Source organism: Oncorhynchus tshawytscha, linkage group LG15 (assembly GCF_018296145.1).
Source record: "Oncorhynchus tshawytscha isolate Ot180627B linkage group LG15, Otsh_v2.0, whole genome shotgun sequence".
Taxonomy (NCBI): Eukaryota; Metazoa; Chordata; class Actinopteri; order Salmoniformes; family Salmonidae; genus Oncorhynchus; species Oncorhynchus tshawytscha.
Genome location: NC_056443.1, coordinates 6,983,369 through 6,997,059, shown reverse-complemented (window position 1 = coordinate 6,997,059; position 13,691 = coordinate 6,983,369). Strand labels below are relative to the sequence as shown.

The 13,691-nt window shown below is 45.4% G+C and overlaps 1 protein-coding gene across 1 annotated transcript in view; it reads left to right on the top strand.

The window, feature by feature from the left end:
• LOC112214301 (metallophosphoesterase domain-containing protein 1-like) overlaps positions 1 to 13,461 on the top strand; it is a 37,378-nt gene extending 23,917 nt beyond the window's left edge. Inside the window, exons 5-7 of the mRNA XM_024372950.2 lie at positions 7,714 to 7,829; positions 9,034 to 9,147; positions 9,867 to 13,461. Coding sequence (XP_024228718.1) covers positions 7,714 to 7,829; positions 9,034 to 9,147; positions 9,867 to 9,988 — 352 coding nt within the window. The 3' untranslated portion in view covers positions 9,989 to 13,461. The remainder of the gene's footprint in view (positions 1 to 7,713; positions 7,830 to 9,033; positions 9,148 to 9,866) is intronic.
• Positions 13,462 to 13,691: the final 230 nt, after the last annotated feature.

The window sequence follows — 13,691 nt, the reverse complement described above, 5'->3', positions numbered from 1 at the left end:
TATCGGCAACTGTGTTGTAACTTATAAATTCATGGTAAAAATACTTATTTGAAAAAGGGCAGTAAATTGCTGAAACATTGTCAATAGAAGCGTTCTTTCCTCCTCGTTCTCTCGGGTTAATACGGTAAGAAAAAATGCTTTTAGCCTGATTTAGTTTCAGAGCTTCACTTTCTGTTTTATGGTGCAATGTAAAACACCAGAAATATTGGTGATGATACGATAGTGAACGACCCAGTTGTCATATTCTGCCGTGTAGCCCGAAGTTCCTGCAAAGTCCTGTGTCTGTTTAACTACTAGTAGTCTTTCCTAAGTCCCACTTTATTGCATGTCACTGATGTAGATTTGACGTGTGGGTAGATGTACAATTATGAAGCGTAAGCTATAGCACAGGTATAGGAGAGACGTGTGTGAGAGGCTCAGGCCCTGATCAAACACGGTTTCCTCTGAGATTCGGAGATTCTGACTGGGCTAGTTTCTGCTGATCTGTACTTTTCTGTTTCTAAAAAAATATATATATATAGAAAGGGAGAGGGAGAGGGGGAGAGGCACGGAGGAGAGGGGGGGAGAGGCACGGCGGAGAGGCGAGGGGGGAGAGGCACGGAGGAGAGGGGGAGAGGCACGGCGGAGAGGCGAGGGGGGGGAGAGGCACGGAGGAGAGGGGGAGAGAGGCACGGCGGAGAGGGGGAGAGGCACGGCAGAGAGGGGGAGAGGCACGGAGGAGGGGGGGGAGAGGCATGGAGGAGAGGGGGGAGAGGCACGGAGGAGAGGGAAGCGAGGATGGACAGGGATGCGTTTGTCTTTTCTGACATCCAACTTGATTACAGAGGAAGAGCAGCAAGCAGGAGGGAGAGGAAGAGTGACAGAGGAAGAGAGGAGAGCAGGAACAAGAGACACATCTATTCATCTGTCACTAACCTTACGCATCAGTCCCTCTGTTGCCCTCTCTCTCTCTCTCTCTCTCTGTCTCTCATTTCTCTTTCTTTAGCTATCTGGTGGTATGTCTGTATCACTCTTTTTTTCCCATTTCTAATTCTTCCTTCTCTTTTTTGTCTTTGTCTATCCGTCTCTCCTTCTCCCTACAGTATATCATATATTTATTTTCCCCCTATTTTCTCCTCTCCTAATTCCCTCCACCCCTCATCGTTCCCCTTTAGAGGAAGTCTGCCTGCGTTTTATTAAATGTGGGAATCATCAGTCTATAGGGAGACTGAGACCTGCCAGGTGTGTGTGTGTGTGTGTGTGTGTGTGTGTGTGTGTGTGCATGCGTGCATGTGAGTGGGCGAGAGTGTTTGTGCATGCTAGTGTGTGAGATTGTGTGTGCATGTGAGTATGTGATCGACACAGGGCGGTGGGAACAATGTTTCAGCATTTCACCAAACAAGCAGAATTAATGACACAGTGGAGGAGTAGATATGAGAGAGAGAGAGGTGGGAGCTCTGGGATTTATGGGGGGGGTAGTGGTTGGTTTAGACAGCAGCTGCGCTTCATTGATGGGGCTCGCTGTGGGAATGGATGAAACCAGCTTGATTTGACAAAGAAATGTAGATTTTCGAGAGGAAATGTACAGGCAGCTTCACATCTGTATAATATTGTTGTGTGCTGCTGCTAGTTTAATAAAGATGAGTTTTTTATTGACAGAATATATGCTCTCCTTTGAGAAAACCCTATAAGAACACACGTCTGGCTTTAAACCTAACATTGAAGCTGGTGGGGGTTCTTGGGTTGTGTGCTGCTGCTGCTGATGAGTGTGAAGCTGTAAATGAGCACAGCTGTGAGGCTGACTGCTACTGGTCCAGAGCACCAGGCCTTTCAGACTTCACACAAGACAAGTGTCTCTGTACCCATCACTGTTTTGTTGATGAGGCTTGGTGTGTGTGTGAGTGTGTGTGTGTGTGTGGGGGGGGGTCTCCTGCACTCTGTCACAGATGGGCTCTGCGACGCCACGTACGTCTGCTCCAGTTTCACCAGAATGGTTGGACACTCTGAGACTACTGCTGTACAGGGGTGTGTCTGTGTATAACAAAATGTGTATATCAGCTCAGAGGGGGTTGTGCAGGTGTGTGTCAGTGTGTGTGTGTGTGTGTGTCAGCCCCGGGGCTAGACATTGACTGGTGTAGCTCAGTGACTGTACTGTGTTTAGTGGATGAGAGCTCTGTGGTAGTCCGTCACCTAATCCTCCACCCACCCAGTGCTTAGACCCCCTACTGCGCTCACCGCTCGCCTGCAATTAAGCCATTACAGAGACACACACAACAGGCGCTGAGAGGGGGAAAGATGGGAGGAGAGACTGACTACAAAACAGCATTGCTTGATTTCCCGTGTGTCAACATTTACTGATAAAGTTTCCCTGTTTCGGTGTCTTGTGGGTGTGTTCATATTTCTTTCTAAATGTTTTGCGTGTGTGTGTGTCAGCGTGTCAGCCCGCTTCCTCCTGACCCTGCTGGGTGTTACATAAGTCATGCTGAGGGCCAATATGTCCCCAATCTGCCTCTCCACAGAGAGAGGGGAAGTGGGGATGGGGGCAGGTAGAGGTAAAGAGGTGGAGAGGTGAGATTAGACAGGAAGAGAGGGAGGGAGAGAGTGGGTGCTCACTAGAAGACAGAAATATAGAAGGAGGAATAGATGGGTTGAGTTATGGTACACGGATAGATACAATGAAGATGGAGAATGACAGATTAAGTAAGGACATGGGGAAATGAAGAAAGATGGTGACGGGAAGAACAGGAGGGTACGGTGGTGTTGAAGTAAGGACTGTTCTGTAGCTCACACAGGGAAAGGGTGGATACCTAGTCAGTTGTACAACCGAATGCATTCAACCGAAATGTGTCTTCCGCATTTAACCCAACCCCTCTGAATCAGAGAGGTGCGGGGGTCTGCCTTAATCGACATCATCGGTGCCCGGGGAGCAGTTGTTGGGGGTTAACTGCCTTGCTCAAGGCCAGAACGGCTGATTCGAACCAGCGACCTTTCGGTTACTGCAGGCTGGGCCCTGTCACATTTCTTATCCTCCTGACTGTCAGAGTCAGATATACAGTACTCTGCCTTTCAGCCTTCTTTCTCTCTCCTTCCCCATCTCTTATTTTCCCTCTATCCCACTCCCTTTCTTTCCCTCTCTCCCCCTCTCTCTCTGCATCAGTGTCGGTGTCCGTCCCTTTCCCCATCCCTCTCCTTCCCCTTTTCTCTCCCTCCGTCTCAGTAGTCCAGCTGTGAGGATCAATCTTGCCGGGTGGACTGGCTTGTGTGTGTGTGTGTGTGTGTGTGTGTGTGTGTGTGTGTGGTAGTCGTGATTAAACATCAAAGTCTGTACATTAACCATTGTGTGTGGGAGGGAGAATAGTGTGCGCTGAGAAAGGTTTAGTGTTGGGATTAATAATGGAAAAGAGAAAGAAACGTATTTCTCTGTAACATGAAATAGCGTCTTCTTGGAGTCAAACTCTCTCTTGCTTCTCCCATGTACCAGCGCGGGCTATGTGTCTGTAAATTAACTTATAACTGTCCTATTGAAATATTTGAATCCTATTGTGTGTGATAGAGAGAATGGGACAGAAGCAGTGTTGATGCTACTTCTTCAACTGACTCATTTTAAAATGGCTCCTCATTGGCTCATGGAGTAGACTTAAACAAAGAGGACAATGGGAGATATCAGACAGTCAGAGGACATAGAGTACCTAGCAGTATTTACTAGTATCTAATACTGACAGAGAGAAGTTCCCTCAGAGTAGAATGTATTGTTTGTGTGTAATTACCCAGTAATAGGAAGCAGTGTTAACAGTCAGTAGCCTGTGTTTGAACTAGCCCACCTAGCCTCCAGGCTAGTGAATGAGTAAATGAGAACAGGAAGGCTGCTAAAAGCATCTCTAAGCAGCTCTGTTGACCTCTATCTGAGCAGTGGCGTCCCAACGGACCTCTCCCACCCCGGAACACTTTTAATTGAAACAGGCTCTTAACGAGGTTAGGATGGGGGGGGTACAGACACACGTCAAGTGGTGCGGGGAGGCAGGGGGTTTAATATGAAAAACTCAGCTCTTAGGAGTGACAAGTGACAGCAACCCCCTTTAGTATTACCCAGATGTGAGCATACACACATGCGTACACATGCACACACATACAGTACACGCACATACACACAGTCTAATAAGAGCACACAAGCAGAGAGTGTGTGTGTGTGTGCGTGTGTTTTCCTCCCCTTCCTTCCAGGCTGTTATTAGGGTCGTTAAGTCGACAGTAGCTCTTAATTAACTCAAGCTGAGGTGATGATGGTGGGGTGTGACTGCATCCACTCTGATTCTCTGAGAAATAACAAACTTGAAATGAACACACACACACACTCCTATAGCATATACACATTCATTAGCTGTCTCTCTGGTTGCGCCTCCCTCATCTATTCCGTCTTCCTATTCTGCTTCTCTTCATACTGTCTGTCAAAAGATATATAGAGAGAACCCAGACTTGTTCTATACTGTATAGATACCACTCTCTTCTGTGTTTTCTCTCTGTTTTTCTTCACCTCCCTTTCTCTACCTCTCTCTTTTCCCGTCTCACAACATCACTAAAGCAAGCTCCCTCATTCTCTATTTTGTCTTTTGTCTCTCTTTCTCTATTTCTCACCAAGCCTGTTCCTCTCTAGACCTCAGGATAAGTCTGGAATTGATTTAGATTTAAAATTCCTCTTCTGGCGTGTTGTTTTTCTTCCTAACGACTGTGAAGTTAACCAAAGTGTGTGTGTGTGGTTAACGCCTCGCGCCCCTCAGCACTGCCTGATTCGTTAATCATTCATGGGCTTTCTCCAATGATATCATTAAGCTTCTGAATGGAGAAACACACACACACACACACACACATACACACACCAAAATAGTTACATGCACACATTACTGAGAGCGAGACTGATCTCTTATTTGTTTTCAAACCTTCTATAATATTACCCTGTTAAGTAAAGTGGTGTTTTGGGTAAACCTGACTCAACCTCTCTCTCTCTCTCTCTCTCTCTCTCTCTCTCTCTCTGTCAGTCTCTCTCTCTCTCTCTCTCTCTCTCTCTCTCTCTCTCTCTCTCTCTCTCTCTCTCTGTCAGTCTCTCACTCTCTCACTCTCTCTCTCTCTCTCTCTCTGTCAGTCTCTCTCGCTCTCTCTCTCTCTCTCTGTCAGTCTCTCTCGCTCTCTCTCTCTCTCTCTCTGTCAGTCTCTCTCACTCTCTCTCTCTCTCTGTCAGTCTCTCTCTCTCTCTCTGTCAGTCTCTCTCGCTCTCTCTCTCTCTCTGTCAGTCTCTCTCTCTCTCTCTCTCTCTCTGTCAGTCTCTCTCACTCTCTCTCTCTCTGTCAGTCTCTCTCTCTCTCTCTCTGTCAGTCTCTCTCTCTCTCTCTCTGTCAGTCTCTCTCTCTCTCTCGCTCTCTCTCTCTCTGTCAGTCTCTCTCTCTCTCTCTCTCTGTCAGTCTCTCTCTCTCTATGTCAGTCTCTCTCTCTCGCTCTCTCTGTCAGTCTCTCGCTCTCTCTCTCTCTCGCTTTAGAAAAGGGGGAAAAGAATCACATCAAATGAAAGTGATTTTTACGCCGTTGTTTTTTCCCAGCGTGCTTTGCTTTGCCCCTAGACGACGCCTAGGGATCCAGCGCTCTAACTCAAACATCTGTTTCCTTCTTTTTCATATCCGTAACAAATAACAAACCTATCTTTAATATGCTGAGCACGTCCCCAATTCTCCTCCCTAACTGCACCAAAAAAACGCTAGTTTATTTCTAATCCCTTTCCTGGTCAAATCCTATTCATATCGTGGAGATGTTATCCATAGTATTATGTTCTTTTAGTTTTCGTGTTTAGACTGCAATCAGAAGAATCAGGGTTTTTCCTGGAGTGAAGTTGCACTCTCACAGTTAAATCAGTGTATCTTCCTTTTGCTACTGGGATAAGGATGTGACATGTTACACGGCTGAGATGTGACATTTTATATGGTCCATGTGCTTATAAAATAATACAGTCAGGTGCACCTTCAGAGTCAGATGAACTCGTGGATACCATTTTTATGTCTCTGCATCCAGTATGAAGGAATTTGGTGGTAGTATCATGATCCAATGCTAACTAGCGTTAGCGCAATGCCTGGAAGTCTATAGGTATCTGCTAGCCGGCTAGATACTTTATAGCATGTGATTTTGGTCCTAGTGGTAGAAAATACCAGACTTTTAACTTGAGATGAGCTGGAAGTGGGAACAGAAAGAAGAAATGCAAGTATTTACATAATGTACAAACTCACTCTTTTCTCTCTCATTCCCTTCATCTCTATCTCATTCCATCTCCATGTCTCTCTCAATAGCCCCTTAATTCTTTCTCATCTCCCCTTTTCCCTTTCTACCCCCCTTCTCTATCTCTCTGTCTCTCTCTCTTTCTCTTTTTATCGAACCCTCTTAGGGAAATTACAGTCCAATTGCGATTACCAGAGAAAAGTGTTTTTCCTCTTCATCTCTCCATTCAGATATGAAGAGGGGATGGATGGGTTGTGTCTCAAATGCCACTCTATTCTCAATATAGCTCTGGTCAAAAGTAGTGCACTAGGGAATATGGTGCCATTTGGAACGTAGATGAGACTGGCAGCTCATCTCATTTTAATTGAGACATCCATGTTAAGACGGACATGAATATTTAACCGGCCCAATTAATATGCTAAGGCCAATTTAAATGTTTTAAAATTCACTGTGTAAATTTTTGAAATTGCGTTCACTGGGAACTTCAGATGTTTCATAAAGTGTTTAGGCTCTGATGTCCCGAAGTGATGGAATTTTAATGGAGTAGATTCAGGCTGAAATGGGACACCGTTTCCCATGATGCATCTCTCACTCTGTCTCCTTAACCTCTCAGGCAGTGACCCCAGGGTTGGGACCATCACCAAATGTATCCTGCTGTATTATACCACTAGGTCTCTTTAATCAAGTGTGTGTGTACATGTGTGTGTGTGTGCCCCCCCACACACACTCTCGCTTGCATACGGACACAAACGGGCAGGAAATGAGAAAACAGCCTCCATCTGACGTTCCACTGAAGCGCCAAGCGACGGACGGCGTGGCGCCGATAAAAGTTGGCTTTTCCAGTGACTGCCCTCTGCAAATTAACAAAAGCCGGCGGTAAGAGAGCTAACGGCGGCGTCATCGTGGTTACACACGCGTGGCTCGCCTTGCGGTACAGAGGAAGATGGATCTGAGGACTCATTGTTAGTGACATGTTAATTTCTCCACCGTCACTCACCCACCAGAGGCGTCCGCTATCAAAGTGAAGGGACACGGACCCAGTCGCCAAGTCCCTCTCTTCCTCTCTCCTCTTTTCCTCTCTTCTCTTTTCCCCTCCCGTCCTGGAAGGCTCCAATGCCGACTGTTGAATCAAGCGGACGTTAATGTTTAATGTTGGGGTTTTATATCCTAGCACTTTCTGCCTGCTCATCTACGGTTCTGTCTAATTTATACTATTGCACTTTGTACGTGGCAGCAGTGGTGTTTGATTAAAGTTTGGAGGGAGATGATTTCATTTGTCAGAGCAGATGATTGAGGTTCAGAGATTAAGTGCCATTTTGGCTATCACACTTAATCTGTCCCCCCGCAGGGTTCTCCCCCCGCAGGGCTCTCCCTTATTAGAGATGATGATCTGATGGGGGATTTTGTTGACAGTGATATGATATACTGTATTAATCTCTCTCTCTCTCGTTCTCTCTCTTTCTCTCTCTTTCTCTGAGCCAGGCAGCCATGGTACTATGGCTGGGGTTTCAACCTGCCAAGAGGTCAGGCTCTGCTGGACAAGTGGAACCAGATCCCCGACTCCACCGACATACTGGTCACACACTGCCCCCCACTGGGTGAGGGAGACATTACACCTGGGGGACACAATCATGAGACATCATCGCACACACGTTACAAACACACGCACATTCACACACGCACATGTGCGCACACTCAGTGCTTTGATAGACTGTCAAATCAGTAATACTTTATGAATAATCTGTCATTTATTCCTGTTATCATCCTCGTGTAAATATCTACCCACACTTACATACCCATTTGCATAACACACGCACACTTTCACAGCTCATCTCCCGCTGCAGCTGGGAGATGCTCAGACGAGTGTGTGTGATTGATTTCTGTGGCTGCTGCGTGGCGTCTCGCCTCTAAACACAGGGAGTTATTTTCCGTTCAGTTTAGCCAAGTGTCTCCAGCTCCCCTCTCCTCATAAGCCACCGGCATATGGAGCAGCTACAGCGGGCCACTAATGCCTATTAGAGGGAGAGACAACGAGAGGGATAGAGAGGAGGGGGAGAGAGAGGGAGAAAGAGGTGGGGAAGAAGGAGAGACAGGTAGAGAGAGAGGAGGCTGGGGAGGAGAAGGAGAGAGGGAGGTGGGGAAGAGAAAGATAGAGGGAAAGAATGGACAGAGATGGACAGAGAACTACAGAGAGACCGTTGGTCTAGAGAGAGAGGAAGAGAAGGATACAACAGAAAGCGAGGGGCTAGACGTAAAGTGACCGAGTAAAAAGAGTGAGAGGCGCGGTTCGTTCGCACTGCGGCAAAACCCGTCGTCTTTTATGGGGCGCGATAAAGCGATGGAACAGAGATGGAGGAAAGGAGGAATATGGCCTTTTTTTATCTAACGATGAGGAGGAAGATACATAGGAGGAACAAATCTGTATGAAAGCTGTTTACTCACCAGCTGCCTTAAAACAAGCAGAGAATTAGTTGAGTGTCCAGAAATGGAGACAGAGCCATTACTCTTCACATCACAAAAGTCTCCACGGACTTGTAAAGTAGCCCAACGTGATTTGAGTTTTTTTTTGTAGGGGAATTACATTTACTTATTTCGAGCATTTCACTAGATTTTAAGCACTTTATGTCACCCCACCCACCACCAATGTGTGCATGGCACGAGAAAGACTAGTCCTGATAGTGTTTCTATAGACTCAGCGGTATGCTTCCTATAGAAGTGACACTAAATCAGTCTCTCTCTCTTTCTCTTTCTCTCTCTCTCTCCCTCTCTCTCTCTCTCTCACCCGTGTCACACTGTGTGTAGGATTCCTTGACTGGGTTCCTAAGAAGATGCAGCGGGTGGGCTGTATGGAGCTGCTCAACACTGTCCAGAGGAGAGTACAGCCCAAGCTGCACGTGTTCGGACACATCCACGAAGGTACACACACACACACACACACACATACACACTTTCATTCTGTATGAATGAGGTTTCTCATACTGCTACACAAGCCTACATATTTAAAACAGATTATCGATCTTGTAGCACAAGGTCTTTGGAGTGCGTCATTATGACTCGTTTATGGATTCTTGCCACGAGGCTGTATTTGATTCTATTAAAGGCATACATTATGCCTGGAAGTGGTACTGCAGCGTCTCATCCAGGCCAGGGGGGACTGGGAGGCCTTCTCTCCAGGCTGAGTGATTCTTTTTTTGGGGTTAGCAGGTCAGCGTGGGTCCCCCGGAGCACCATGGCCCCTTCGGAGAGGACCAGATTAGTAACTAGATCAGATTCACACAGGGAGGAACAGGCCGGATTTAGCCCTGCGTGTGGATCTGTGCGACTGAGATAGATTGGGAGCAAGGAAGAAGGGAGAGAAAAGGAATTGTACCTTTTGTCATTTGTCACACGTTCTTTATATCAGACCGGTTCATTCTGAGTGATTGAAAAAGGCCAAAAAATATCTCACCTGTAAATCATTTCCTACATGTCAAATCAGATGCAGTTGTCAGTGTTAGATGTGGATAGTTCTGTCAATAAAGGGAAATGTAGAGAGTGTAAAGAAGTCAATGAACAAATGAGTGTTACTGTCACAGTCTGTCTTTCTCTCCCTCTCTAACAGTCGTCTCCCTTCCTCTCTCCTCTACCTCCTCCAGGTTATGGTATGATGACAGACGGCACCACCACGTTCGTCAACGCCTCAGCCTGCACCGTCAACTTCCAGCCCATGAACCCGCCCATCGTCTTCGACCTGCCCAATCCCACCAGGACCACATGACTAGAGAAGCCCCGCCCTGCTGAGCCCCCCTCCAATCAGGAGACAAGTGGTGGGAAGGCAGATAGGTGAGGGTGGTGGGCAGGTGTGGTGGAGTACTGTATATAGTCAAGGCTCTAACGGATGCTGTGTGTGTGCGTGTGCGTGTGGGTGTGTGTGGGGCACAACACACACAAGCCCAAGTCTCTTACAGACGATGTGTGTGTCTAAAGAGACAGGCGCTGTTGCCAATCTTCACTTGGCAAATCCACCGATGTTCTTTTATATACTGTCATTCCTTTATTTCAACAAAAGCTCTTACAAACTCGAAAGTAAGGCAAAAGACAGACCCCAGATGCCTCATTTCTCATATGGACATGTCAGCATTAGTCTGTGAATCTTCTGTTGCACTTCTACTGCACTGACAAACTGACCTGGCTGTCAGATAGAGAAGAGGACAGGGGGAACAGTGTCTCCTGTGTCACTGTTTGGACTCACAGTCTTTCTCTCAGAAGAAGACACTGGATAACTCTCATTCTCTCTTGTTCCTCATAGAGGACTCTGTTAAGCCACCAGTGGAAGTTGCTCAGTGGCGACATTTTGACATTGTGACAGTGTGGTCCACCCTTCATTTGAGACCTTCCCTGAGGAGTGATTGAACACTTACCAGTAGGGTTTCAGAACATGAACCCAATGTCCATGTTCGACTTTATGGAGCTGTTTGCCAGCACAGAAAGGATACCCCTGCCAGTACTCTGATATCACACTTCCTGCACTGCAGATTAAAACACTGCTTTCCCCTCATCCCTTTTTCTCTTGATCCCTCTTTTCCTCTACCCCTCTAGTTTCACTCTCTTTCTTTCTTTCTTTCTTTCTTTCTTTCTTTCTTTCTTTCTTTCTTTCTTTCTTTCTTTCTCTCTTTCTTTCTTTCTTTCTTTCTTTCTTTCTTTCTTTCTCTCTCTCTCTCTCTCTCTCTCTCTCTCTCTCTCTCTCTCAGGCCTTGGGCATGGTGGTTTGTGTATGTGTCTGTGTGTGAGAGAGATCAAAGTGTGTGTGTGAGGGCAGCGGGAGGTCTCTGCCATGGGCTGTGTGTGAGTATAAGTGTCAAACGTGTTGACACCACTCCCCTGGGTCTCATTACAACTCTCAGTAAGCCTCTTAACCAGGGGAGAGGGATCTCTTCCTCTTTTCCCTTGTTTTTCCCCCTCTCTCCTTCTCCCCCCTCCATCCCTCGTTGCATGTGTAATCAGCTCACCCTCTCATCCCTGGCTCATGTGCCGTGATCCTGACAAGTTTATTCCGAGGTCACCGGCTGGGAAGTCTGCACGATTTTGATTCCTGGTACGGATTACTGGAAATACGTAATAGCCAACGGAGCGGATTGGCAAATGTGTTTGCTCCCGACCCTGTACAGAAGCAGCGGTGTCTGGAATGTTCTTGCTGCTCCATGGTGCCCTTTCTGGGAGAGATGCATCATGGGAATGAACTTTGAACTCTTAGTGGACCAATGGATGACGATGAGGTGTAGGCCTAATGTACCGTAACTGGTCAAGAAGTCGGGAACTGTACATCTACATCACCTGTCATTGTAAAAACATGTTAGCAATCAAGGATTACTTCAAATGTTGTTAAATATGTGTGTGTGTTGTTTAAAAAAAGAGCCAGTGCAGAAACAATGCTTACATTTTATTCTAAGTTCAGTTCTTTCTTGAATAGGCTAATAAATGCTTATTAATGTATAATAATAGCTGCACTATGTTACACTCTAAAAAATACTGGGTTGTTTGGTTGACTCAACTCACAAGTTGTTTTCTTTAAAAACTTCAGGGTTATTGATGCTGGGTTATTGAGTTATGACCCAGCGGGTCAGATCAGAAGACAGGAGGTGTAGTTTAGTAGGGGCGTGGTTTTCAGATAGTTATTTTTAACCACCCATGAAAGTAAATGTCATTCCTATTCATCTGTTCGGTTGCATAGTTATCACATATTAAGGTCGAACATTTAAAATTTTGTAGCTTCAATGACGCTTACAGAAGTGTATATGTAAATCCCATTGTTGGGATACAATAAGGTGGTATACCTTATTAGGCAATAAGATGGTATACCTTATAATAAGTAATAAGAATCTTAATATTACAGACGAATGTGTGAAAAGCATGTTATTGACATTTTAATTTGCAGTATGTACATTTAAGATGATGAACAGGAGTGACATTTAGTCTCACGGGTGGCCAATAAGATCTTGCTTAAAGCCACTCCCCTAATAAACCACGCCTCCTGAAAATAACCTAAGGATTACGTTAAATAAGATCCAGCTTCTAGGTCAACCCAGCATGAGAGTCAAAAATACCCAACTGATGGTTACATTAACCCATGTTTGGGTAATCCCAACTACCCAACATGTTGGGTCATTCATGCAACCCAACTGGCTGGGTCAAAATAACCCAACATGCGTTCTGTCCACTATTTAACCAACGCTAAATTAAGTTGTTTTAATCATTTTTTAGAGTGCACGGGGTTACCCACACCTTGTGTAGTAGCTATTATTAACGCGTTCATGTTGTCAAGCAGTTGTCTGCGTAAAAAAGGGTAACATTTTTCTTTCGAAAGCACTTGTGAATGAGCGTCCTTCCTTTGCTCATCTGGAAGCCTTTGGTTGGCTAGCTGAGCTCAAAGTGTGGTTAGCATAACATGACAACATCCCTGTTTGTTCTCTCTGCTCTCATTAGACATTATATATCAACATCCCGTCTGGCTACATTTTATTCCCAGGGTCACTGGGCTTTTACTGCTGTTCTGCACACTGTGCTAGCTGGGCTATGTCTTAATGGGGCAGATTAGTGGGCTGTTGTAGGAATAAGTTAGAGTGTTTACAGATAAGTGCGTGTGAATACTGTATGTGGGTGTATACCTGTGTGTGATTGTGTGCATGTGGATAGAGCCAGGGGGTAAGCATCCTGGGAACATGCTTAAGCGGGACTGGGGGGGATCCATGTCTGTATCATCGTACTTTCTTTTAAAGATTTCTGCGGGGGGATATGTCTGTTTGTTTTTCGCCATTTCTTACTATTCTCTTTCAACCATAACTTTGAAATGTCTCACTTTTTATGCACTGAGCCTCAATAGCTGTATTCTGTATTTCCTGTTTTCTTTGAAAACTCAACATGTTTGCCGTTGTATTTCTCGTTCGTTCCTTGGGGCATGCTGTTCTGAATCTAATAACTTTTGATGACAATCTGCTTGTATTGTATGTATATCATTGTTACCATTGTTTGGGAAATACTAACTATTGTTTTTTTAAATTGCTTTAATGATGTACAATATTCTTTCATGTGAAAAGAGAAAAAAGTCCAACCATTTTAGAATGGTATTGTATAATGTGTTGCCCCTGGAGACAACTCTGTAAATGTAAAATACCTTTCTTAAAACTACCTGCTTCTGGTTTTCTGAGAGATTATCTACACAAATTTAATTAAACCTTATCTGTGACCAACGGATCATCCCTCCTTTTCTTCCCCAAACTCTTTCTTTGTGTAAGTTTTCCTTTTTCCTGGTGATTATTATATTTTTTTTTCAACTTGGCTCTTTTGCACCAATCAAACGTATCTGTGTCTCATATCAATTATATGGGCTGGGACCAGAGGTAATTTCCAGTGTCTCAACCTGGGTTCTTCATGTCTCATTTGATAGCTTGGTTCTTACACACCTCTGCACATTCTAATGAGAA